This window comes from Ornithodoros turicata, chromosome 1, assembly GCF_037126465.1.
Source record: "Ornithodoros turicata isolate Travis chromosome 1, ASM3712646v1, whole genome shotgun sequence".
NCBI lineage: Eukaryota > Metazoa > Arthropoda > Arachnida > Ixodida > Argasidae > Ornithodoros > Ornithodoros turicata.
The window spans coordinates 19,371,850-19,398,628 of NC_088201.1; the positions used below are offsets into that span (position 1 = coordinate 19,371,850).

Sequence of the window (26,779 nt, forward strand, 5' to 3'; positions counted from 1 at the left end):
TCTGTGGAGAGAGTGAGTACGTAGTCGAATGAGACTCCTTGGTAAGTCATTGGAAGTCAGATGCCAGTGTAGTCGTTAGCGCACTCAACCGGCAATCGAGAGGTGTGTGGGTCGACTCCCGCCACTGTGTGGGTTTTTCGACGATTGCCATATTTCAATTGTTCACGAAATCATGTAATTTACGCACTGTATTGTCGCCATTGCTTACGGTTCTTGGAAAAAGATACACAAAAAGCAGGGAGGGTGAGAGGCAAGCTGATTGATGTTTTCGGGCTTCTTATATTGATATGAGACGTAAAACATTAAAATACAATGGCTCCTGTACAGCCGCCGCCAGATTTAACCGTAACACGCGAGCGCGTGGCCTGTGGCGAAAGCAAAAGTGTAGCAGATACACTCTGAGGTAAAGGTGGTCAGTGGAGCCAGGGCCCAATCGCAAAAAGGTTGTAGGATAACACAGCACAAGTATTTGTGCCTTGAATGATGCAAAACATGGACGGGTCCGAGTCAGTTCCGCATCCGTAAAATCATGCGCTGACCCAGGAGCCGGATCGGATAGTATCTGAACCACAAAATGGTATCCTCTGTTTGACATCAATAGCATCATGACACTGGTATAACCAGCACGTTTAGGTGCGCCTAATAGAAAGCGTGCGTGCAATACCTATCGCATAGGTCGAGTGTGTGAAATAGTTACGTAGCTCTCTAATATATTATGTGGTGCGTGTAATAGCTATGCAGGTTGCCGAATATCGGGCATGACCAGTGCGCTGCTTTTAGTCGTATTTTAGTGCGTATAATAGCAGCACGTGTATATGGTCGCTACAAGCGGTACGTCTAGTCTGTTGTCTAATCTTAGAAGCGAAAGGGTGCGTGTAATACTACGTATGTTGTCTACTAACACCCGAAGGTGCGCGTAATTGCTAGGTGTGTTGTCTAATAACGGAACGGTGCGCGTAATTGATAGGTGTGTTATCTAATAGTACTCCGAGTGGTGCGTGTAATTGCTAGCTGTGTTGTCTAATAGTAGCTCCGAGCGCTGCGTGTAATAGTAGTACATGTGTAATCGCAGCAGCTCCGTCTAACACCTAGTACAGATGAGGCTAGACAGAAAATTCGTGGGTTGCACGAATTATGAATTGTTAGACGCACCAACATGACAGTCTCGACGCCATGGGGGAGGGCTCGCGTAGTGTCATGCGACCAGTCTTAACAGCCAATACGGAAGCAGAGTGAGTGTGATGGATTACATTATCTGGCGGAGGAGGGAGAGTGACGTCATTGTGCCCAGCCATCCTACTTGCGGCACAGCAATATTTTGAGAGCTGACGGACTAGATTTCCTTCTTCAGTGGAACACGACTATACATCATATTATCCAGATACACAACAGAACCACTTTCAAGAGGACTAACTACAACTGCACATCTTTGTCACGTGGAAATAAAGGCCATTTGCCCTCTACTTTTTATTTTTCATCAAGGAAATGCAGGAAAGCTGACATGACCCAGGTAAGTGTACGCTTTTTCTCGGCTTGTGCGGACTAGTATTTCAAATGGTCTGATATATAGTGATGGTTGCACAGACCTTAAAACAACAAACGATTATAGGCGCTTTGAGGCCATAAAAGAAATAGCACGTTTAGTGGTCTCTGGAGAACAAGCTTCTGCGAAACGCACAGGCTTATTCGGGTAGCTGTTTCAGCGCTCGTTATACTTCAACAAAAGAAATTGGCAATACTGTAACTCTACAACAAAATTATCCTCGATGCCTTGTCAGCGTGAGCAGCGCTCTCTACCGGAAGTCTGGAAAGAATGTCCCGAAGGGTAAGGCCAGCAGTAGAGATGCAACGATAACCACGCATAACATGTCGGCATGTATTTGTCCTTTCTACGAGGGGTGTTCAAGTCAAACCGGGACTTTTCATTTTACGCAAAAGTAAAATGAACTTCCAGGCGAGAAATTAGTTTTATTTTTCAACGTAATCTCCAGCTGCACTAATACATTTGTCCCAGCGTTTCACGAGGGCTTGGATGCCAGCAGCGTAGAAATCCTTACCGGCGCGTAGCAGTCATGATCGGACCGCATTCCTGACTTCGTCGTCGCACCTGAAGTGGCGGCCCCCAAGGAACGCCTTCAGCGGCCCAAAGAGATGGAAATCGCTGGGGCGAGGTCTGGACTGTAAGGGGGATGTGGCAGCAACTCCCAGCCGAGTTCCTGTAATGTGCGTGTCCTGAGATGCGCGGTATGCGGGCGTGCATTGTCCTGTAGGAGGAGGACTCCTTTGGTGATGAGGCCCGGCCGCTTTTGCTTCTGCGCCTTATGCACATACCTGAGAACGTGGCAGTTATATGTACTATTGATGGTGGTACCACAGGGCAGAAAATCAACATGAACAACGCCAGCCTTGTCCCAGAAAACCCTGGTCATGACCTTAGCCGCAGACTGGGTGCTTCGGAACTTCTTGGGAGCTGGCGAGCCCGGATGATTCCACTGTTTTGATGCGCGTTTAGACTCAGGAGTGAAATTATGCACCCAAGTTTCATCGCACGTAATGATCCGATCAAGGAACGGCTGTCCTTCAGTGTCGAAACGGTACCTTAGCTCTTGGGAGATTTCCAGTCTTTTCTGCCCGTCAAACACGGAGAGCTGCGTCGGGACCCAACGGGCACTAACTTTCCCAAACTGAATAATTCATGAATAATAGTGTTCAACGGTCCCACAGATAAGCCCGTCTTTCGAACCAGTTCGACACGTGTTATCCGTCGGTCCTTGAGGATCAGGCGCTCCACAAGTTGGATGTTCTCAGGAACTCTGACACTGGGCTCTGAGCCACCCCGGCCGGGATCGTCCTGCGCTGATGTACGGCAGTCTCGGAACCGTTTGCACCACTCAAACGCTTTGCTGCGGTTAAGTGCATCGTGGCCATACTGAGCCTGAAGTCTTCTGTGAATTTCAGGTGACTTTACGCCGTCATTCACGGGAAACTTCATGACAATTCGCTGTTCGATGTGCGCGCTCACCTCGTTGTCGGCCATCTTGTCCAGCACGTGTCTTCTGTTTTGTACAAACTTTGGACCACCACGTGGCGATCGCGGAGGCCTGTCGCGTGTGAAAATGACGAAAAAAATGTAGCGCGAGCCATTTGTACACTCAGGAGACAGAAAGTCTCGGTTTGACTTGAACAGCCCTCGTATGTTGTTCCAGCCTCAGAACATCAGTTCTCTCATGTCAGTCATGTTATGTAAACACATGGTGGCCGTGGTCACTCATTCCGAGTTTATGAGGCTTGTGGGACTGAGAAGTATGTTGTGTCGGTCACCCATTTTTACACGTTGATTTACTGAAAGTTCCATCCCAAGAAGGCAATGAGCGCACTACTGTGCTGAAGCAACGTGTCCCACTGAAACGCAACATAAATATAACCTCAGGCGCACTTAGTGGGAACAAAACGAGCTAGTAGAAGTGAAAAAATCTTGAGATGTTACGCTACCAGTTTGTAGCAAATCACATGGATAACAGTGGCAGTAGTAAGTAAAAATAAAACATTTTCAACTTGCAATTTTTATACAGGATACGGTGAACTAATGTAGCGAGAATCTAACAGAAAAGGTGCCAAAGCAAAAAGCAATATAAGATGCAGTCGTCGAGCCCGTTTATTACGATCTTCGATATAACAATAACTACGATCGCGATCAAATTGCTGGTTCCCGTCAGCTCAGCCATGAACAAGACGTCGATATAACGATCGTCGTGAAAGCGTTTGCTCGCGTATAGCGATCAGAATTCTCCTGGAACGGGTAAACGCGTGAAAATCGAGTAGCAAGTTTCCATTTTCAATTGAAAACAAATTAAGGTGACATTTTCAAAAGCCTCGGCCTCCGTGAGCACTAAAGTGAGAACGCGGTTTTATCTGCGCATAACTAACGGGGATTAGATTAGATGTGCACTTTGCAAGGCGCGCATGGCCCGAAAAGCGCCGCTCGCGTGGAATAGAGGAGGTTCCTCCCTCTCCACACCGTTCTCTCGCCCGGACTGTCGCGTACGTCCCGATCGATTCCGAAGCTCCGATCGGTTGTTTACTCCTCGTTCGTCACAGAAATAACGCCGAAAATCCGACGCGAACTAGTGGAATAGTTTCCGTGCAATTTGATGTAATGCATGGCCACAGCACAAGCCGGATGTTGAGAGTATGCCGGAATTCCCTCTTTGGAAATACAGGAGTGTAGGAGAAAACGTCACTCGTTCGTACAGCCAGGAGAACACCGTGTTTTCCGGTTGCGTCAGAACTCGCACTGGTAAGCGGAAAGCGACGTATTTATCGAGGACTATGGCGGTGCGCCGTGCGAACAGACAAGCTCGGAGACAATCGCCTGCGTTGTGCTCCCATTCGTGTGCCTGGATTACGTCATCACGATTACTATCGTTAGGGCTTCCTTAGCCTGCAGAGGGAGTTAAAATCTTTAAAACTCGTTTATTTAATATGTAAGCTGCTTTCGGAAGAGAAACTTGGCCGAGCAGACTGCGAAGCGGTGCCGAACATTACCGTATCGGTCACGTACACGTCTCCGGATGCGCTAGTCCCTCTAAGTTTTCTTCTGATTTTCTGCGTGCTACGATGACGCCCCCGGTTCTGGGGCGCGTTTTGATGAGGAAAGGCACATGGCTTGACTCGGGTTGCACGTGCTCGACGGATTTTGTACCGGTGCAGAACCTCGTTGCGAAGCACCGTGCCTCCCGAAATATGAGTTGGCAGGCAGTTGCGTGTCGCCGCTCAAACACGCGTCGACGAATTACCCGTGGACGGCAGGACGAGGCGCGATGGACAATGCAGTTCCGATAGTGAGAAGGATGACTACGGCACTGGATGATGAGCAATGGACGAAGTCGTCGATCTCAAAGGGTGCGGAGCCTCACGTGCAGTGACGTAGCCAGAGGGGGGTGTCGGGGGTTCCCCCTCCTCGAAACCCTAAATTGGTAGTGCATGTGGGAGCTGGAAAACGAGGCCGAAATCCTCTCCCCCATGTAAGTTCCAGTAGAACCCCTCCCGAAATATTTTCTGACTGCGCCACCGCTCACGTGGTATCGGCGGGTTTGTGGTACAAGCTTTTGTGCTCTTAACAAACGTGAGTGTTCGGCGGCGTTCTACTTGATTGACGTGATCCCGACCGGCGATTTCGCGAAAGTTTATGTACAACGATCGGATTTCGCATTCCCGTCGATATCGTTATAAACAGGCTCAGCTAATTATATTACTACGTGCACTGGCGCTCTCCCCCCCCCCCCCGATATCATACCTTTAGCAGTGCATTTGGGAGAGGGAAAACGAGGGTAAATCCTCTCCCCATGTAAATTTTCGGTAGAACCCGTCGACGAAATATTTTTCTACCTACGCTACTGGCTACGTGTAAAACAGCATAAAATTCAATAGTAGTAAAACATAATGACACTGCCAACTGGTACTACGTGTCCAAATCGATAAAGAATAATTTCTTTAGGGCATACGGCCTGGGATCTGGGTGTGAGCTAGCATGAAATGAAGTGAACTAGGCCTATGATTTCTTTTCTTTTTTTGTACCGGTGCGTTGCATTTTATTACTGATTTGTGTACTGTAATTATAAAACTTGAAAAACAGAGGATGACAGGAAGAGCACTATCGTGCGACATCTTTGGGGAAGCGTCATTGACTCACTGAAATTGTGGGAGAGGTATGCAATGATAAGGAATTCATTCAACCCTAGAAACTTTAGTTTGTACTACAAGGCAGGGGCGGACCCAAACATTCACTTTGGGGGTTCTTTGTCGAAGCGTGTAGCACGACAGGGGGACATCTAATACGTTTAGCCTGATGATTTGGGGTGGGGGGATCACTGCCCCATCCCTGGATCCACCACTGCTACAAGGACCTTAACACCCAAAATAACGACACTATAGCTGGGGCTTATCCAGCATGGAGCATTTTTGTTTCATGGTCATCACCCTTAGAAACAAAGGCTAGGCTGTGTATTGTGCACAGGAATATGTACACAAGGCAACCAATATATGTACAAGGCATGTTGTTACTATCTGCCCAAGAAACTAAAGTTTGCCAGCTTCATTCGCTAGTTATTTTGCATGTCTACCACATTTGATCACGCAAAGGTATGACCCGAGCCGTGTTGTACGAGGGACACGTCCCAGGAACGCAGTTTCTCGGACCTGGGATGTTGGGACCTTTTTCGGATGTCCGAATAACGTTTCGTGTTGTCTGGGATGCATTCAGCGAGGGGATATAAATCTTGATCCCCCTGAAATTATCCATCTGGGAGAATCCCCAGCTGTTTGCAAAGACACATACAGTAACTCGAGTAAAGTATAAGTTACGTATCTTAAATACTTTTGCGAGTAACTTGGTATCCTGCACATACTTTCAAAGGTCAGTATTTAGTGACCTAACTTAAACACTCTCACTTCTACTCATTTTCCGAGTTATTTTGAAGATACTTTTCTGTGTGTGACGCGGAGGTGGAGCGAAATATTCTCCTTTGTCTCGACAATGCGCATTGTTGTGCACATCTGCTTTAGCGCCTGATATATTCGGGATGACAACGTCTATCTTGGGAAGGGGTAGTGTGCAGTGCATCGGATTTGGGAGCACGCATGAGGCGATGTGTTGTCCTGAAGGGTATGCGCAGGGCCGGTGCTATAGGGGTGAGCGGGGCCTGAGGTAAAGGCACATCGCGGGGCCTATTTCACACGATTAAGTGCATACTTGATATATAAAAAAAAGTAATCCCTGCTTGAGGGCTTCGTGCGCGGGGCCTAAGGCGGTCGCCTTCCTCGCCCCCCCCCCCCCTATCGCCGGCCCTGGGAATGCGAGTAAACCATTGAGACCCCTATCAGACAGGATAGAAAACCCGTGCCGAAAGCCGTAGCGAGAGAGGGCACGTAAAATGTTATTGACTCTTCATGAGGTTAAGGCAACGATGAAGAGAAAAACGACAGTAAATTCTGTCATTCTGTATAGAGCAGGGGCCTCAAACTCAAATCGAGTCGCAGGCCGCATTGACCACAGGGGTGGCATTCAATGTATTGCTCCGTAGACGAAAGCGTGCTGGGCGAACGCAATGCATCCTGGACAGGTCCTGGTCGCACGTCACAGTAAACGTCAAGGCACAAGTGACCATGACGGCGCCCGTGATCGTCGGCCAAACATTTTGTAACCAATGCGGTTGTTGTTTTTGCGCAACGTTTTGGATGTGTTTCGATCACGGTAATTATTTTTATCGAATAATCTCGCAGTAAAACGCGTAGTTTTGTACATAATGCCTCGTACTCTTGACGACTTCCAAAGATGTGATGACGACTGCACGTTAAGACATACTGAGCCGATGCAGCCTGAGCAGCGATTTATCCAGACCCCCCTACACCCCCAAAATATGGAGGAGACCCCCCCCCCCCCTCCCCTAAAATCTTGAGATTGCACAGTATTGAGTGAAAAGCATGTAAATACACCCCATTGCAGAACCCCCCTCCCCCCTCCCCCCCCCCAAGGACGAAATTCTGGGTAAACCACTGGAGGGTAGTTACAACAATGGCGGGTTTGTGTCACCCGACCTTAGACCATGCCATGGAGGGGCACACAGAAAAGAAATGGTGGTGATTACCATAAAACAGAGCCGGACCTGAACCAAAAACAGTTATTTTTAGCCAAACCAGAACTGAACCGAAACTATAGGCGCCATCTTTGAGCTGAACCGTTTCACCCCACCCCACCCCACCTTTGTTCCCTCGCTAAGGTCACAAAGGTGGGGTCCCAGGAATCTGCTTGAGTCATGGTACGTGCGAGGAGAACCTTCAGTGTGTAATACCAATCGTGGCCCCCTCCCCCAAGTGTTCGTCGACCTGGTTAAGTAATCTGCTGGTTGCGGTCGTCTCTCATTCTGCTTTCACTGATGATGTCCCCCGCATGGGAGACGAAACGTCTGCATTAAATTGTTATTAGTTGTGCCAAGCCGGTGTGCAACTTTGTTGTTTTCTCATCGCGAACTATCATTGTGTGTGTGTTTGTGTGTGCACGTGTGTCACAGAGGTGCTGACGTGCTGACAAATTTGTGTATCATGCAGCCTATTTTTGGGAATTGAACAGCACTTTCTCAACGAGCAGCCTGTACGATTATGAGAGAACTAGAGACAGAAACATAATTCCACTGATGCAGCTTAGCATGTTGTGGCTGTGAACTGTCTGCACTTCCATTCTAGCACCACTCCTGCTGCAGACTATTCATCTATCAGCCTGAAGTGGGAGTTGTCTTTGCCCTGCATCTATGACACAATAGTAAAGCCATAACAAGTCTTTTTAGAAAACATTTATTAATGACCTTATTCCGTGCCTTCCGATATCACATGTGTTTGCTCCCTTTAACAAAATGCCACCCATGTGCTAAAGGTAGTCATAATGCCTTATTTGAGATGGCTCGGAACACATTGCTTTGCTGATAAATGTTATATTTATTTCGATGATGCCACCCTAACAACTGCTAAATACTGAAATTTTGTACTATGATTTATCACAGTAGAAGAGGGCAAGCATCCAGGTCCAAGTCAAACATGAGCTTGTGCAAAAGAAACAAAACTATCAAAATAAAAACATGAGAACTGACAGTTTTAAACCATCGTGGGGGTTAAGCACTCTTCAGAAGGCCACTGTTGGGTGGTAGGTAACGATGGCTTCAACGTTCAGGATACTATATCCTTGGATTCCTTATCTTCAAAAAATGGTCAACAAAAAACCTCAAGTGCTGCTGATTTTTGCCATCAATTTTACTGCACACATTTTTAATGTTGCAAGTAATCAAATGTGTGGAATGAGTGCCACATGCTTATGTAAACAGAACTTTATACTGCTTAGTGCCCCTTTTACCTCTATACGTTCTTGGCAGTGTTTGTGTACAGTTAGAATGTATCTTGCATTCTTCACCTTTAGTGTGGGCACACTCATTATTTACCTTGTAAACTGCAGATTCCATCTCGATTTCCAAAGTAAAGCACATCCATTACATTAACATCTCACGAGACTTTAAAACAAATAACCTTCAAATTTTTGCCAACAAACACTCCCAAAAAATTCTAACACAAATAATATAGTATCAGAGCCAGAGATAGAGAAAAGGAAAACTAATGCAAGTTAACATAACCGTCAGACAGAGGAGAAACCAACACCGGTAACGCAGTCTGCCAGAATAAATGATCAGCACTAAGTCTTCCACACCTAGGGTCCCTAGCCACAAGCAGGAAAGCTGGATTATTCATGCCATATTCCTCAAAGGACGTCATCATATGAACTGGATTAAGGAAATGCAGTTATATGAATGCACTAGAATGACCTGAAATTTTCAGAACATTCAGAACTGATTATGCAATGATGGTCTCAGCCAGCTTTGCTTCTGGCAAGCTTGAATTAGGGCCACCTGTGAGATCTTCCAAGCTCGCTTCGCTACCGCTGCTAGCACCCGATGTATCTGTTGACTCAGAATGACATGAAGCAATGCGTGCAGCTGCTCGCTTCTTGTTGGCAGCCTTCTTCTGGTTTTTCCGACGTCGTCCCAAGATGCTAGAGTTTGCCCTGTTAAAGCAGGAAAGGCCATGAGACAGTAACAGAACTGAAGCATATTTATTATTATTTTTTTTTATTTCAGAATACAACCACCACGAGACTTAGAAACTGATTTTATATTTTAAAGGGGCACTAAAAATGCCACCACAAGTCCACTTCAAATTACGTTGCCTGCTACGTTAATTTCGCACTTGTCATCGTAATTTAAAACATCGATTCCGTTACAAAGCCACAGTCAGAATTATACCGGACTCTTTCTTGCCTCGGCACTACGCAGTGAATATCGCTTCAGTTTGTGCATCTGGTAGGCGTCGGGGTGCTTTTAGTCCAGTGCCACACCATGGAGCAGTGCCGGCGAAAAGCATAGCGCGACTTACGAAGCGCGCTGGTGTGGAAGGACGTGAAGATAACTGTAGAACATTTGTGACTACTGTTGTGGGCTACAATTCAGTAAATCGGTATTAAAGAATGCTGCAATGCGCATGTACACAACGCTATAACAGGACCCGTTCCAAATCCACATGCACACAATAGGCATGCGCACGCGTCTCCTGTTGGCTGATTGGATGCCACCAATCTTCCTGAGGATGCCATTCATTGCCACTTTCTCACTAAAGACAGCTCCGTTTTCATTGCATTTGTCTTCTAAACAGTAGTGCTGTGTGAACTAATTTTGCTTGCATTTTAGCAATTGAAACACGGACTTTCACTTGATAACAAGTTGTTTTTGCATTTTAGTGCACCTTTAAGTGTTTTCTCCTTCTCTGAATAGAATCCCTCCCTGGATAAACCTGCTTGCATGGGGATTAAAGCAAAGGCCTCACGTCGGGATCTGCCAATATTTCGCAAAAGTGTCGCATGGAGCTTCAGGTTTAGGATTCAGTGTTGCGTTCTGTTCCCTATTTTGTATAACAATTTTGCCCTTCTCAGGTGAATTTACTTGGCATTCTGAAGCTCAGTAGCACACCAAGAACAACTGTGCAGAGAACAAGGTTTGCTGGAAGTTTGAGTGGAGCTCCACTTTCACCATGCAATAACACTTTCAGTGTAAAACAAACAATCAGGAAACATTACCTGTAAAACATTTGACTAATGTGGTCATTGAAGCTGACAGTCTTTTTACGCTGAATGGACTCCAAGGAGACAGCAGGAAACATTGCTTCCGAGTCAAGTGAAGAACCATATGCGACATCATCACTTGATTCTGACACGGTGCGTCGCCAATCTGAATTCTTGAGGATGCCTCTTCGGACTATTACTGGCTCCTGCAAGTTTCAAGCTCCATAAATTTCAATTCAGCCTAAGAGAGGAGTATAATATTCCTTTGGAAAACATAAAACATCGTCCCTTTTAAGCACAGAAGGCCAAGGAAACTATAGCTGTACCATTCTATAAGTGTGAACTGCACAGTACTATTTTCAGCATTTTATTTCAGTACACACTATTTACCAGTGTATAATGCTCACCGATGTATACTGCACACCCCTCTAAATAAGCCAAATTTGAAAAGTGTCTGGTGAATAATTGGCATATAACACACACCACATAGGTGAAAACACATTGCTGTTAGTGTAGAGTCTATGAGTACTTTTTATTAAACGTCAGGCAACGAGGCAATCCAACAGGCAAGCCAACGTCAGTTAGTCATGGCAATGAAACTCTAATCCGACAGGGTCAGTGTTGCAATAAACTTCAGTCTCGTTACCACTCTGGCTCTGTTCTTCATTTTCATCTGCTCTATTCTGCCTCCCATTCCTTCTCAACAATGCCAGTCTTCCCAAAAAAGTTGAGTATCATTGACATCATGACGGTATCTCGTACCTCCCAGGCAAACTTCGCTACCTTTGTGTGCGGTGCCCCTGTCCAATCTTCGTGTACTCACGCTCACTGTCTATCATCCAGTTTTCCCAATTTTCCCTAAACATAACCCTTTTGGGAAAAGTTATGATGTGCAACGCACATTGGTAAATGACACACACGGCCACTTCTACACATTTTTTACAATGTATAATGTGTAAGTTATACACCACAGAATATTTATGTATTTATTTATTTTACCCTCAATGCCGAAACAGGCAATAGAGAGGGGAGTGGTTTAAAAAAGTGGAGGCAGTATGCGCTACGCATTAATTTCGTGTACTAGAGATATCGTTGCCACAGACTGCATTCTGATTTCTCTACATCATACATAGCCACTATTAGTTGGAGCTGCGACACACTAACGTTGCTTCCTTCTACCGCAATTGCGAACACGCTTCATGAACTGGCTCTCCAACATTTCATTTTTCATGGACGCGGCCATTTCACCAATGATGGCACTGCGCTTCGTTTTGTCACATTTTCGGAACATCTTCTGGAACAGCAGTCACATGTGGTCACTTCGGTTTGGAGAGTGCCATCGCAGGAAACAAAACTACTGTACCAGACTGGACTGCCGATATGACGATAACACATCTTCTCGAGAAACATGAACACAATGAAACACATGATCTGCTGCGACCTCCAGCCATGGATGGTCATGTGGCCATATGTGCTGCTCACCTGCTTACCCCTTTGTTGGCATTCCGCCAAACCAGCCTTCCGCGAAAAATGTGTTACGGGCTGTTATTTTTTCAGTAATACGTTTGGGCAGCTTTTAAAGCAAATTAGAGAAAAAGCTCAAAGCTCCAATTTTCCGGGAGATTGGAGGGCGTATCCGTACAATTGGGAGAATGAACAAAGTTCGGGAGTGTCCCGAATAGTCCGGGAGACTTGGCAGGTATGTTGTAGTGTGTTTTTCATTGATGTCACGCTTGCTGTGCAATTGTAATTTTGGTGGATGAAACGCGCTGCATTATTTGGGATGAGCTCGATTGAGTTAATAAGAGAAATGGAGCACATGGCAAATATGGCAAATAGTTACAACACAAACAAATGAACACAGCAGTGTTTTGTGTTTCATGAAATGACCAAAATTTTTGCACTGAGGTAATAAGTACAGGTGAGCACAAATGCAGATATAACTCTGGATACTATTTAACTCTGCTATATTTCATTGGTGGTGATTCTGTGTTGCTGCATAGTGCAGACAAAATGTAGGCATACTCAGGCTGTTTTTGAGTAGTACTCGCCTATCCTCAAGTTGTGAAGCTATCAGCTTTCACCACCTTTGCACTTTCATGCTGTGGCACTCACTGGCGTGGTCCAAGTGTGTTTTATGTCAACTTACAGGGGGTGATGACATCACTTTAGCACATTAATTATGCTGCCTTATTTAATATAGGGTCTGACTTTTGCTGGTTAAATGTTTTTCCCAGATATTTTTGAAAAAAAAAAAAAAAAAAAGAATCGGGTGCTATTATTCAGGGTGAAATTGGGTGCCACTGACACATCCGGAATTATTGGGTTACTTTTTCCGTTCTGTCCAGCAAGCGTCTCACAGTTAAGCCTGCACATTTTGGTCAAACATGCATTTCTCATGAATTATAGTAGGTAGTCCCTTTCACCACATATTATAAAATCGAATGTGCTCTGCATAATTTATTGTTGCACTCAAATAGTATTTACATCAGACATGCGCACGGGTTGCCACTAGATACAGTCAAACCTCGATATAGTGAAACTCGATATAACAAAATTCGCGGCACAGTGAAGTAATTTGTATTCCCTGCCGCAACTGGCTACCATATTTCGTCAGGCTGGATACAATAAAATATTCGGTGCAACGAAAGAAATCGTGTTCCTTGTGACTTTCGTTATACTGAGGTTCGACAGTAGTGCACGTGATACGTGATTGGAATTGGTGGGTAAATCCTGAATTGGTCCAAAATTGATTTGGGAGGGAATAATCAGGAAAGACCGGGTTTAACCTGAAACAGTCAGACCCTTCCTGTACTCTGACACAGGTCTCGCATGTCTGGATTAGCAGTTTAATGCCCTTAAAAAAGTAACCCATGTCTTGTCTTCTTCAGAATGTTGGAGTATGGTAGCCTTTACCTTGTCATCATTGCTGAACCTTCTTTCCACGGAAGCTAAGTTTGAATTCCGTGGGAGGAGGTTCGACAATGATGATGTTTTGAGAGTAGCTAGTCTCTGCTAGGTGTGAGGTCTGGGATTTAGTTCTGGACTTGGGGGTTCTTCTCGGAGAACACACATTCTTTCGATGCAGTGTTGGCAACACCTGCTGCATAAGGTAGCCTGACCTGCTGTCGCGCACGAGGCAAACCTCATAGATCAGTACTCCGTGCCTGTTTTCATGTTGTTTTCATGTTTTGATTGCCACGTGCTTGATTGCATGTGGCAACCGGTGCAGGAGTGCAGTGTAGTACAGTACTTTCACAGCGGTGCTCTTTTCCTTGTAGTAGATAAGAGGACATCATGGCACTGATCACTTGGTGGAGAGAGTGAAGTTTGCTTGTGTTGGTGCCACATCACTATGTTTTCACTATTAGATCGACTCAAGTTTTGAGAGCGGATTAAAATAAGAAACCAGGTTTTTATCCTTTGTCATGATAGTTTCAAGTGCTACCTACTCCTCGCTGCAAAAGCTGCCTACAACCTTTTTGAGTGGAGCATGTGCTGTTAGTTCTCAGTAGCTGAAGGGACTCGTGGGTTCTACCTTGCACTCAGCTTCCTCATGTGGATAAATTTATTAATTATTCCATTCAAGACCTCCAGCCTTTCTACTACTTCTTTCACCTTCAAGTGCCTGTGGTTCAACAGCTCTTCGTCCACCAGAGCTATGGCAACTGGAGGCACCAGTTCAACTGACAAGGCTTCCCGTGTCTCATACTCTCAGTGTCTCAGTTTCTCTCCCCAGATGAAAACATTTCACCCATTTTTTACAGCCTAATGCTAACGTGTAGAAGACTCTTCATACACATTGCTAAAACATTCTTTTAGTTTGTTGACAAGCAACCCCTTCCTCTCTCGGGAATTAGCCAATAGCTCAATACTCAATTGTGAGCATTTTGAGAATGGTGTGTACACCTGGATTTGGTGACTAGCTCCACGCACCTGATAACAATAGCACAGTGAAACTTTCAAGAGAGTCCATACATAAGTGGAGTGCATTAGGAACTGAAACTTTTGTAACTTACTTCATAATGCACCAGATGCAAGAGGGATACCTCTTACATCTGGTGCATTATGAAGTAAGTTACTCTATAGTCTTAAGAATTTAATGCATGTACCACAGTTTTGTAGCTATGCAAGTACTTAAAAAAAGTTGTGATACTTTAATAGCACTCCATGCACGCCAGAGTATTGAGGAAAAAAGAATTATTTTCCATGGGGCGATATACTATAAACCTTTGAACAAAGGAGCAAGAGCTTCTGCCATTTCCATAGGTAGTCATAAGCATGTTACATTGCCTCACAGGCGGAGACACCTGCAGTGATGTCAGAGCTGGATGAGTTTTGGTATTTGAGGCGCCAAATTCTCCATGCCTCTATTACTTACTTTTCTTTCAAAACGTGCAATGCAGGTTCACATCGATGCAAGTAACTGTCTTTCGCATTTACTTGGAGTAACTTGGGATGAAGTGCCACAGTCCCTAGTTCTAGGAGTGGGCAGGGCATAAGATCATGGCTCACTTCTTTATCTCCCAAGTGAGAAGAATAGGTTAAAATTGTTAAAAAATGGTAAAAACCCCAGTGCGTGGGTAAAAAAGATACACACACACACAGCACTGTGCGTGTGTATGTCGTCCTAGCACTGTTTTCCTTTTCTCGTTTTTACCGATTTTAAGGTGAGACACCAAACTGCTAAAATTTTAATGCTTTTCAGAAGAAGGGAGCTTCTCATTCTGGGAAGCATGAGGTAAGCCAACTGTACATGGCTATTCCCCTCTGGGTATCCCTTCATCTCGATTACACCAGTTCGCTGCTTTGTTCCACGTAATATCTCTAGTGTTTGTACAGTGGATTACTATATGGGCTTCGGGTCACATCATGGTGGAGCAAGAAAAGTAAGCTAGAGGACTGAACATCAAAATGTCACTGCAACTATGCTATGCATGTGCTGGTGTGTGGGATGCCCACTGAAAAAATATGTGGATTAACACCTCCTGTCAAACTGCAATTCATTTGGGCACCACTATTAACTGAACCAATATTCTCAGATCTGCCACAGTGCATGGAACAATTTTAAGTACCACTGTCTGAAAGCATCATTTGCACTATTTTACATGTTCACAAAACTAAAAATGCAGGGAAGAAAGTTTTGAATGCAGTATAAGCCCACCAATATAAAAACCACATTTTTCATGGTAGAAATGCACAGAAGAAATGCATGGTAGATTGCTTGAGAACAAAGGCATTGTAGGAGTACCCCTCATGTTTCTGCTGTTTGCCACTGTTACTACCATTTTTGAGATATTCTATGGTAACCATTGGTAGAGGTGTGCACAGGAGGTGGTTATGTGGTTATATCCATGGATCTGCACAGCATTTTGGCTTGCAGGTAGAAAAGAAATATCCTGAAATATGCAAATAAGCACTGGTGTATCTGCTGACCTTCCTTATGAAGAACCATAATTGAGAGCACGTAGTGAAGTGAATCCAAAATGGTGTCGAAGCGTGCCATCCCCTGCATTGTTGTGCCTTTAACTGCTATTACTGGACAACAGTGGATGACATAACATTCCTAAGGTACTTTGTATGCTGACAAGTGTAAACATTTGTAACGTAACATTTCGTCACATTGATGGTTTCGTACAAATACAATGACCGCCGGATGTGCAGACATACCGTATTTTCTGGTATTCCGGTATACAATATTTTCCTACAGAGTTCCTTTTCTGGTCGGTGACATACAAATTCTAGCCTCTTCCAGGGTGTGCTGTGAGTTTCTCCCAAATCTCTTAGGGTCAGTTGCCAAAGCCGGCGAAAGTGTGCTGGACTTCATAAAAATTCATGCTGCTGCTTAAGGATGCTATTGAGCAGTCAATGATCCTGAATTCATTTCAGAAGGATGGCACGATTGAGAAGGGACGCAAAACTAAATATGTTTCAAATAAAGCATATGCATATATTATACACTGCCTTGGTTTATTGTGTATAGTGGTGGCAGTACAGAAGCTTGCAGCAACATTGCGGTGTGTGTTATGCACCGATGCGCGTTATACACGGAACTTTTTTCAAATTCGGCCCGCTTTTAGGGGTGTGCGTTATACACGAGTGCGCATTATACAGTGGAAAACACGGTACTCAATATCCACACGGATACAGGTACACCTACTTTACTAGTGGAGTTGCGGATATTACATGTTCGTATACTGTGCGGATGCGGATACTGTTAATCTTATCTGTGCTTACCTCTAACCATAGGGCACGATGTCGGCGTAGTAGTAACACATCTAAGCGACAATCAGAGAGGTGTGGAGTCGATTCCTGCCAGCAGCACTTACTGACTTTGATATTATGGACTTTCTGATACTTTGACTATGGACATCGATAAGGCTTAAATGTTGCACGGTAGACTCTCATTAATTCATACACCGAGGGACCACAGATTTTTGTTTGAATTATCAAAAGCTCTAATTAGAAATATTTTGCCTACATAGTATTCGCGTTTTTCACCAAATCGATGCCGCACAGCGGTGAAACTCGGGACTAGCCAAAACAGGTACACCCGGCCAACCCTGCGTGCACTTGCGGAGAAGTTGCTGCTTTTCGCATGAATCGCTGAGCTGCACCCGTATTTTTGCTGTTGAAATCATGGATGAAATAAACATTGCAGACAACGACCAGCGAACTAAACCAAACTAGTTTTGTTCTGTGTCACAATGCGACTCTGCGCGATGAGGGTATAGCCAGTTTGGCTTTCCGCGTTTTCTTCTTTCCACACATAGAATACAGCCTACTTCGCCGCATCCTCGGAAGAAATGGATTGAGCGACTCAAAATCAGCAAACCTGTTACATCAGCAATGCTTGTGTGTGTCTGGCAGAGCTCTTGGAGCGGTACTGCCTACATATCTGATGAACGTTCTTTTTTTTTCTTTCTGAAGCACACTTCTGTGCAATTCACGTCAGGAAGGGAAGCAAAAACTTGTCTAGACAAAACAGAACAAGTTTGTTTCAAACTTGAATAGCCAATTTGTGTAAGAAAGCGCAAGAGATAGTGTGAAAACATATACCAAGTCAGTTTTGTAACTCGTCAAATCACTTGGGAAAGAATGCAGAAAGAATGCGACGTTTCGTTAAGGTGTCCCAAAAACATGCGCACCAGTGACACACGGATGTCGCAACGTTACCGTGTAACTTGTAAACTACATTCGTACACGCGCTACACACTTAGAAGGTGTTAGCTGTAAGAGAACTGCAGCACAGATGTCGTGTGCTTGCATGTCTCTCACATTCCTGCAGCGCAGGACACTCGCTGCTTGCTATTTCGGCCTCAAACCGGTAAACGCGAAATTCACCTTCACGAAATGTGGTTGATCAAACACGCCGGAACTTCGCAAATAATACGCGACCACTATAGCCTTCTCTTTGGACAACACGGTTACGCCTGCTAGAACTATATGAGCAGCGTTTAATATTTGTTCGCCTTCAACGCATCGAGAATTAACATTGCAGTTCAGAAATCTCAAAATCGAAAATAAGCGACAACCTGGATACGTCCGCCATGTTGGACTTTAGATGCGCCACCTACAGGTCATGAAAAACGCGAATATGGTGCACGACAAAATTACGGTTCCTTATGCATGTGTATGCACATATAAAGCACATTTTTCAATATTTCCCCTACATATCGCAGTATCATCGACATGAGGACGACTCGAAATTGAGGACAGCATTTCAGTATTTGTGATACTCAAAGACAGTCATTGTAGAAGACACGCGTGTTGAAAGATTAGCTCTTGCAATGAGTCTGAAGCAGATCCTTCGGTTTCGGTCATGTGCAAATAAGCTTTGCCGTTCCGCAAAGGTTTTGGCTCATGCGTCATGTTGGGAATGGCCTTCGTTTTAATGCAATACATAATATTGGGCGCGTCGGATTCTCGGGCGACGAAAGTCCTAATAACCACACAGGTTTGAAGTGAGATGAGTACGGTCCAAATTACGTGCGGTCTGAATTATTGGACGTCGAAATACATTGGTTCTATGGGGCATTTGACAGTGCTAACAATTTGGTTTCACGATTTGTGCTACGATGTGTAATGCCACTACACATCGTTCTCCGAATGAGATTTGGAAATTGATGTGCAAAAATTAGCAATAAAGTGTACATTTTGTTGAACAAAGACCTCACTGTGAAATTACATGAGAATACATCATCATGACAGAAAGTGAAGCCAACAGTAGCTTAAGAAAACAATTGGTCTGGAAGATTCAATTCAGGAATTAAAAAGGCATCAACGCCTGGAGAAGCGTACCAGTGGACCTCTTGCGGATAGCATCGTCACTGATATCAGTTTAGAATGTTCTCAATGGCAATTCTGCTAGAAAGGACAAAGCATCTCCTTTAGAGGGAGTTTTCACTGTTGGCTGTTACACTGTACTGACGCGATACATGCCAGCGAAGGATTAACAACCCATTGTTCATGCTGGCCAGACGAACTTAGTAGAACCGAAGCAAGAACTAAACAACAGCTTCCACTCCGAGCGAAATGGTTTGATATTCCCTTACATCTTCTCGACGTGGTCACAATTAAGGTCACGGAGGGATAAGCCTTCCATTCTTGCAAACAGCAAGGCATACCTTGAAAAGCTCAGGAACGACACGCTGGCGCTGTGACGCGCTGCTAAGTAGATCGGACTACACGCTTGGATCAATAAGCATTATGCAAAAGTGGTACTAATTTCCGCAAGAACTGTTTAAAAGAGTAGGTCCTCAAAGGGTATGTGAAGTTACTGCCTCCATGGAACTTTGCTTGTAGTGGAATTTCACCGAGCCTCGAAATGACCAGTTTAAGTAGCGACCCTAGGCCATTCCCACCGTCGAGCTGCGGGGAAGAAAGGACTCCGTAATAGGCACGGAAGGACAACCAAACTCGTCACAATGAATGAAGGTCTCGCGAAACCTACCTTGCCGCTGACCTTGGACTGAGGTGTAGCGGAAAGAGAAAGTGATTGTCACTATCACTCAGGATTTGGTAGTCGGGTTGGACACTGGTCCCCCCGTGTGAATAAACTAGTATATAGTGTACTCCTAGTGTACGTTTGCTTCCTGCACGGCCGTCAAGGCATCGACGAACACAGACACCTTCCCCCATCATTACCATCATCGACTGTGGGGATAATCTTACTGGTGCAATCGACAGGATGTTCGTCGTCGACTAGCTTGGAGTAACGTTGGACAGCGGTGCAGCTTCGCAAGTTGGGCCGTCCTGAGTCAAGGAACCTCATCTGAGCAAGGCATCGAGGTTGGAGCGGAAAATCTACGAGCAGCGCCCTGTAAAGTTCACGGAAGGAGGTCAGGAACAGGCGACCAGTACGGCGATTCGAGTGCGTCGAGGAAGCTGGCGCTGTGCAAAGGCTGTGAGCTACGGGCTCGGATCTAGGAACTTCTCTGCACGGAAGCCATCGATCTTCATAAATCTCAGTGTCCCCGAAGACGTTCAGGGAGCTGTGATTCTGCCATACTTAACCGAAAAACTGCGTGCCGTAACGACACGGTATGGAAGCCATCAGAACCGAAGGTGAGACTCTCTGATCGGTTTTCTCCGGTTTTACCATGTCTATAGTCATGCGATGAAAGATGAAAGTCACTGAAAAGGTTAGCCAGCTGTAGGGATCGAACCCACATCTTTCATCGCATAACCAACATCGTCTTTCATCGTTGATTTCTTAGGCAAATTTGAGGCTTTGTTTGTATCTGTCCCTTCTATGTTGTTCCAGCCTCAGAACATCAGTTTCTCTCTTGTTCTATAGTTATGCGATCGCAGAAATCGCAGAATGGGGATGCAGAATGGGGATGCAGAATGGGGATGCAGAGTAGGAATGCAATGCAGTCCCGGAGAAGGATTCAGATGGTGGCGTAAATACATAGAAACTTGAAATCTCAAATGGAAGCTCAGAAATTCGAGCTTGAGAAACTGAAATTGCAGCTTGAGCTAGAGCGTGTGAAACTAGCACAAATGCAGGAGGGTTCATTGAGTGTCAGTTCGGTAGCTATGCCAAGAAGCAGGGTGGGCGAATATGCGAAGGAATTCAGGGGAGTCATCGTGCCCATGCCTGTATCTGAACCGCTGGCGCCCGCATGGTTAATGAGTGTTGAGACGATCTTCATAAATCTCAGTGTCCCGGAAGACGTTCAGGGAGCTGTGATTCTGCCATACTTAACCGAAAAAATGCGTGCCGTTGCGACACGGTATGGAGAGGGAAAAATCCTCACGTTTAGTGAGCACAAAGAAAAGGTACTAACCGAGCTAAAGCTGACGAGAAACGAGTACGAGCAATTATTCTACGCAGCTCGTAAAGTTGATGGAGAATCGTGGAACCAGTTCGTCTCTTAACTTGCAAACTCTGTTCGAGCACTACCAAGAGAGTTGGGAGATCAAAACTCTAGAGGACCTTAAAGTAGCACAGAAGTCATTTTTAACACCCAGTTTTCTTCCTATAAAACTGTTAAGTAGGCCAGTAAGAAGCACCATGTGAAGTAATTTACATCACAGAGTCATAATTATCGCAGAAATTGAATTTAAAATACGCCGCAAAAAGCGACTGTGCGCAACGGGGGTGAAGAGCAGTACCAGCCTGTGATCTGCCTGGAACCTCGCGCTGACGCTATAAGGAGAACGCTCGCTGATTGGCCTAGAGAAATGCTGTCTGCTACTCGGCTGTTCGGGGTTCTGATAAAGCCTTTCTCCTTGCCTCGGTAATGCTTCGGCCGCTCCTTCTATCCCCAATTCTCCGGGAGAACTGGCAAAACACGTTTACAGCGGCAAAGGGACAAGGCGCTGAAACCTACTTACGGGCGAACCAGAACAAGTCTCCTTATACCGTCATCGGTGACGTGGCATCATACCTCCTCATCCTCGTTATAGCTGGAGTGGCGAGTTAAGGATGAACACGCGGAGCTATGTTTATGTGAGTTTTTTTCTGGAAAACAAATTGCACACATCAAAACCTTTCGCGCTACTCGGTATAATGACACACACACTTTCATCAGATGTCTGAACCTGAAATTTTTTTGAATGGCCCTCTGTACTCCTTTAAACTGCTTGTAGTGTCGGATTGCCTCAAGCAGGGACTACCTGATGATATAAGATCGTATGTCATTTTAAATTAGACAGAAGAGTGGCTGAAGCCACAGCAGGTAGCTCAATTGGCGTCCAATTATGAGGACAGCAACGCAGGTCGTGTAAAACGATAAACTAAGGGAGCTAACACAGAAGTTGGGGAGGTGAAGACGCGGAAACAGGAGGCAAGCCGTGTTACGGAAACTAAGGTTGCGGAATGTAAGGTCGCAGGGCCAAGACGTAGGGGAAAATGTCACGTGAGCCACAAATATAGACACTACAAATACGATTGCCCGGAATCACAGGTCAAGCGTGCAGTGCCTAAACGCGACGAAACAGAACAGGAAAGCAAGCTTATTGCAAGAGTTACTTTACTCGCGAGTAAGGACATTGGTGATGCTGCAGGAAAGGCAGGGTTCATGGTTCCAACAGATAATGTGATGCTAGCATTCAATGTTCAATCTGGTGAGAAGACGCTAAGAGCCCGGCCTGACACAGGAGCAGACATCACGGTTGCCAGGAGAAGCTGCATTCCGCCCGAGCGTGAAAAAGAGAGCTCCAGTGACATGAAGTTAAAGAGCTCGTTATGTGATATTGAGCCTGCAAAGTTTATGTACGTGCCGCTGGGTTTGGTCACTACAAGGGGTGAACGGTGTCAGCAGATGCTGCTGTTATGCGCTGTAGTGGATCGCATGGCAAACGGGATAGATGTACTGCTGAATCCTGCTAACTGCGAAGGCTTGGTTCGGGCGTAGGAGGAGCTCGAGGCTCATGCGAGGGACGTGTTAGAGGCAGAAGCTCACGAGAAGAGGACAGCAGAAATGATGACAGATCGGACAGAAACACTGGAGTTCGAGCCCAATGAAAACTTCTTTGAACACGGAGGAAAGTTTGGTTGTACGCGCCGTTGAAGTAGAATCTGGGAGTAGCGCGACGTCCGACACACATGAAGAGCCAGTATCCTTACGGGTGGAGCTAGAGGAAGAGACCATGTTAGCTGATGCGTGGAGGCAGGCAACAGAAGGAACGCATGGCATGATTATAGATGGGGGTTTGCTCTATCATACCAACCTAGTTGCCAGAAGAAAATGCCGCCAACTTGTACTGCCGATATCGCAACGAGCTGAAGTTCTAAGGCTCGCTCATGACTCTCCGTGGGGCGGGCACTTGTTCCAAAAGAAAACTAAAAACGCGTGCAGAGTGCCTTTTATTGGCCTACTGTTGCAAGTGACATAAAGGCACACTGGCAATCATGTCACAGTTGCCAGATTTTTTCAAGACCGCAGGCGACCGATCAGGTACGGATCACGCCGTTAACGCGCCTGGCGAAGCCGTTCCAGACAGTGTTCCTAGATTGCATTGGGCCGTAAAACCGCCTTCTTCCCGGGGTTACTGATACACGCCGTGTGTCATGAACTTGTGTACGCGGTGGCCAGAAGTAGTTCCATTGCGATCTCTCACGGCAAAAGCAACGTGTGAGGCGTTGATAGACATATTTGCGTGATTCAGGACGCCGGAAGAAATCTGCTGTGACCAAGGCACCAACTTCACCTCGGGACTAACGCAGGAACTAACTGACAACGTAGGAGTGCCGATTAGATTTTCGACACCCGACCGCCCCCAGAACAACGGCTTAGTGGAAAGATGGAATGCGACATTTAAAGGAATGTTGCGACATGCAGGGAATGAACACAGCCGAAGCTGGGACCAGTACGTGCCGTGTTTATTATGGGCCTATCGCGAGGTTCCTAATGACACGACGGGGGTTTCACCCTTGAAGTTTATGTACGGCAGAGCTCCGATGGGACCATTATGTCCATGGACAGGGGAATGGACCCCGCCGGCAGCGTTAAATAAGCCAGCCGCAGAATACTTGACCGACTTAAGATAACAAATGGCAGAGGAAGCTGACAGAGCTCGGGCCAGCACGAATGAACAGCAGATGTCATACGCTAGCCAATGTGACCTCCACGTGTGACCCAAAAGTTTTGACACTGGTGATCAGGTCCTAATTCTTGAAGGAGAAACATCGGGAAAGCTGCAGGCAAAATGGAAAGGGCCAGGGGAATGGCTATGTAGTAAAGCTAAATGGGGAAAAACAAAAGTCGGTCCATGCAAATAGAATGCGGCTGTACATATCAAGGGTGAATGCGGTAGGCGTCATCTGCGAAAGCGACTCAAGAGTTCGGTGACATGAGAGAGAGAGAGAATACCAAAGAGAGAGAATCCAGCGAACATCTCTCAAATGCTAGAGGGATGAGAGTCCCTAGGCAAAGCGAAAAAGGAGCAACTGATTCAAGTCATCAACTCATTTAAGGCGGTATTCACTGAGCTACCGGGTCAGTCCAAAGTTGGGTCGCATGCCATCCGCATTGTGGAAGGTGCAAAGTATGTCAAGCCCTGTAACTATTGCATCCCTGTGGCACTGCGAGAAGAGATCGAAAGGCAAAGTTCCGAACTTCTCAATTGGGGATTGATCTTCTCGATAGAAAGCAGTTTTGCCCACCTGATCGTATGTGTAGCCAAGAAGGACAGGTCGCTCTGCATGTGTAACGACTATCATAGCTTAAACGCAGTGTCAGAGATGGACAACTTCCCGATGCACAATATATCTGAGTCATTGTACAGTGTAGCCAACACAAACTACAGGGTGTTACCCTATAAAAGTCTACCCGCGCCGGCATGCCGTGCTCCCCAATTACTCAATGCAGGTGGTACGATGTGTTGCCTACGTGTAAAACTCATAAGGACATTCCATCATGGTATATATCAAAGTGATTGAGCACCGTAACGCAAAGTTATAGCGCAAAACGTGAGGTTCCCGTAGTCAAAACAGCCAAGATGGCGGTGCTGTGCATCGCAGTTGTGACACAGCTCCCCAGACGGCGACGTGTCGCTCTGGCAATCCATCCATCCGTCCATCCAGGCAGAGACGTCCCCGCGTTACGTTATTTCACTGCCTTTCAGTAAGCAGACATCTCTTTTGGGTGTCGCCTGCTGAGTACGTCGGCATTTTCGTTCCTCACGTTGCTTACTTCTGAGCAAAAAACGACAGTTACACGAAAGCGAAATGAAAACTGCAGTTCCATCCGGCTGGCAGGATATGCGACATGTCACCGTCTGGGGAGCAGCATGTCAACTGCTCTTCTCAACACCGCAATCTTGATTGTTTTGACTACGGGAATTTCACGTTTTGAGTTATAACTTCGTGCTGCGGCACTCAATCACTTCGAAATTTACGAATATTAAATGTCCTTATGAGCTTTATATGAAGACTGCACAATGTGCCACCTGCATTGAGTAATTGCCGAGTACGGCATGGCGGCACGGGTAGACTTTTATAGGGTAACACCCTGTACATCTCGGTGCTCGACATGATGTGTGGGTACTGGCAAATTCTGGTTGATGCTCAGTCCCAAAGGTACAGCACATTCCAGACACCGTATGGGCTATACGCGTGGCGTGTCATGCCATACGGGCTAAAAAATTCCGCGGCTACCTTTCAGAGGGTGATGAATAAAGTGCTACGCGAGCACAGGGAATATGCGTGCGCCTACATAGACAACGTAGCAGTGTACTCCAACAGGCGTGAGGAACACTTGGAGCATTTGCGCAAAGTAGTACAGACAATTGCAAATGTTGGCTTAACTGTCAAGGTGACTAAATGTAAGTTTGCACAGGGCAGCATCAAATATTTGGGTCACGTAGTGGGATCAGGATGCCATTCGGCTGACCATGAAAAAAATTGAAGCGGTAAAGTGTTTCAAACCTCCAACGACTAAAAGGGACCTGAGGAGCATGTTGGGGCTCTTCAATAATTACTGAGAATATGTTCCGAACTATTCACAGATAGTGCTACTGTTGACCAAGCTCGCGGGTAAAAGGGTACTGAACGCGATACCATGGAGCAAGGCAGCCCAGACTGCGTTTGAAACAGTTAAGTCGGCGCTGGCGGCAATCCCTAAATTGCATGCGCCCGACACATCGAGAGATGTCACGCTAACAACACCGCTTCACAAAAAGGCAGTGGGAGCCTGTCTGTCACAGTGTTTCGAGGGCGACGATATCCCAATAGCATTTTTAGCAAAAAGCTGGCACCTTCACAAACAAAATGGTCTGCAATAGAGCGGGAGGCCGTTGCTATCGTGTGGGCACTCGGGCACGTGGATACTTGGGTATATGGAACCAAAATCAATGTGGTGACAGACCACAATCCCTTGGTGTATCTCGTCCGATCAGCCGGAGGCAATCTCAGACTGACACGTTGGTCACTCGCGCTGCAAAAAAACAACATCGAAATAAGCCACATTAAGGGTGCACTGGATCATTGCTGTGATTGCTGAAGTTCCATGACAGTCTTCTGTGCATAGAAAATTCTTGGTGGGGACATGTGAAGTTACTGCCTCCATTAATCTTTGCTTGTAGTGGAATTTTATCAAGCCTCGGTGTGACCAGTTTAAGAAGCGACAGAAGGCTACTCCCGCCGTGGAGCTGCGGAGAAGAAAGGACTCCTTAACAGACACAGAGGGTCAACCAGGCTCGTCACAATGGATGAAGGTCTCGGAACGTGAAACCTACCTTGTCTCCGACCTCGGACCGAGGTGTAGCGGAAAGACAAAGTGATTGTTACAATCACTCGAGATTTGGCAGTCGGGTGGGACACTGGTCTCGCCGTGTAATAAACTTCTATATAACTACTGTACTCCTAGTCTACGTTTGCTTCCTGCACGGCCATCAAGGCACCGACAAACACCGACCCCTTCCCCCGTCAATGCCATCATCGACCAGGGGAAAATCTTAATACTCCCTTACATCTTCTCGACGTGGCCACAATTAAGGTCATGGAGGGATAAGCCTCCCATTCTTGCAAACAGCAAAACATATCCTCAAAAGCTCAGCAACATCCTGGCAGATTTGGAACCTGGCAGAACAATTAATTTTAATAATTGGGGGTTTACGTCGCGAGACAACTGAGATCATGAGTGACGCCACAGCGGTCAGTCTGTGGATTGCTTT

At 45.9% G+C, this 26,779-nt stretch overlaps 2 protein-coding genes across 2 annotated transcripts in view; both read right to left on the minus strand.

Annotated features, from left to right (window-relative positions):
* Positions 1-2,135: 2,135 nt before the first annotated feature.
* LOC135377851 (histone-lysine N-methyltransferase SETMAR-like) lies at positions 2,136-3,037 on the minus strand. Its single transcript, XM_064610597.1, has 2 exons — positions 2,744-3,037; positions 2,136-2,684 (listed from the first exon to the last, which is right to left on the minus strand). Exons 1-2 carry the CDS (start codon positions 3,035-3,037, stop codon positions 2,136-2,138), a joined length of 843 nt encoding a protein of 280 aa, XP_064466667.1.
* A 5,296-nt stretch (positions 3,038-8,333) lies between these two features.
* The window catches only part of LOC135377595 (uncharacterized), a 31,178-nt gene continuing 12,732 nt past the window's right edge, over positions 8,334-26,779 (minus strand). The window contains exons 6-7 of the mRNA XM_064610125.1: positions 10,670-10,860; positions 8,334-9,604 (exon numbers count right to left, since the gene is read on the minus strand). Of these exons, the coding sequence (XP_064466195.1) occupies positions 9,394-9,604; positions 10,670-10,860 (402 nt within the window). The 3' untranslated portion in view covers positions 8,334-9,393. The remainder of the gene's footprint in view (positions 9,605-10,669; positions 10,861-26,779) is intronic.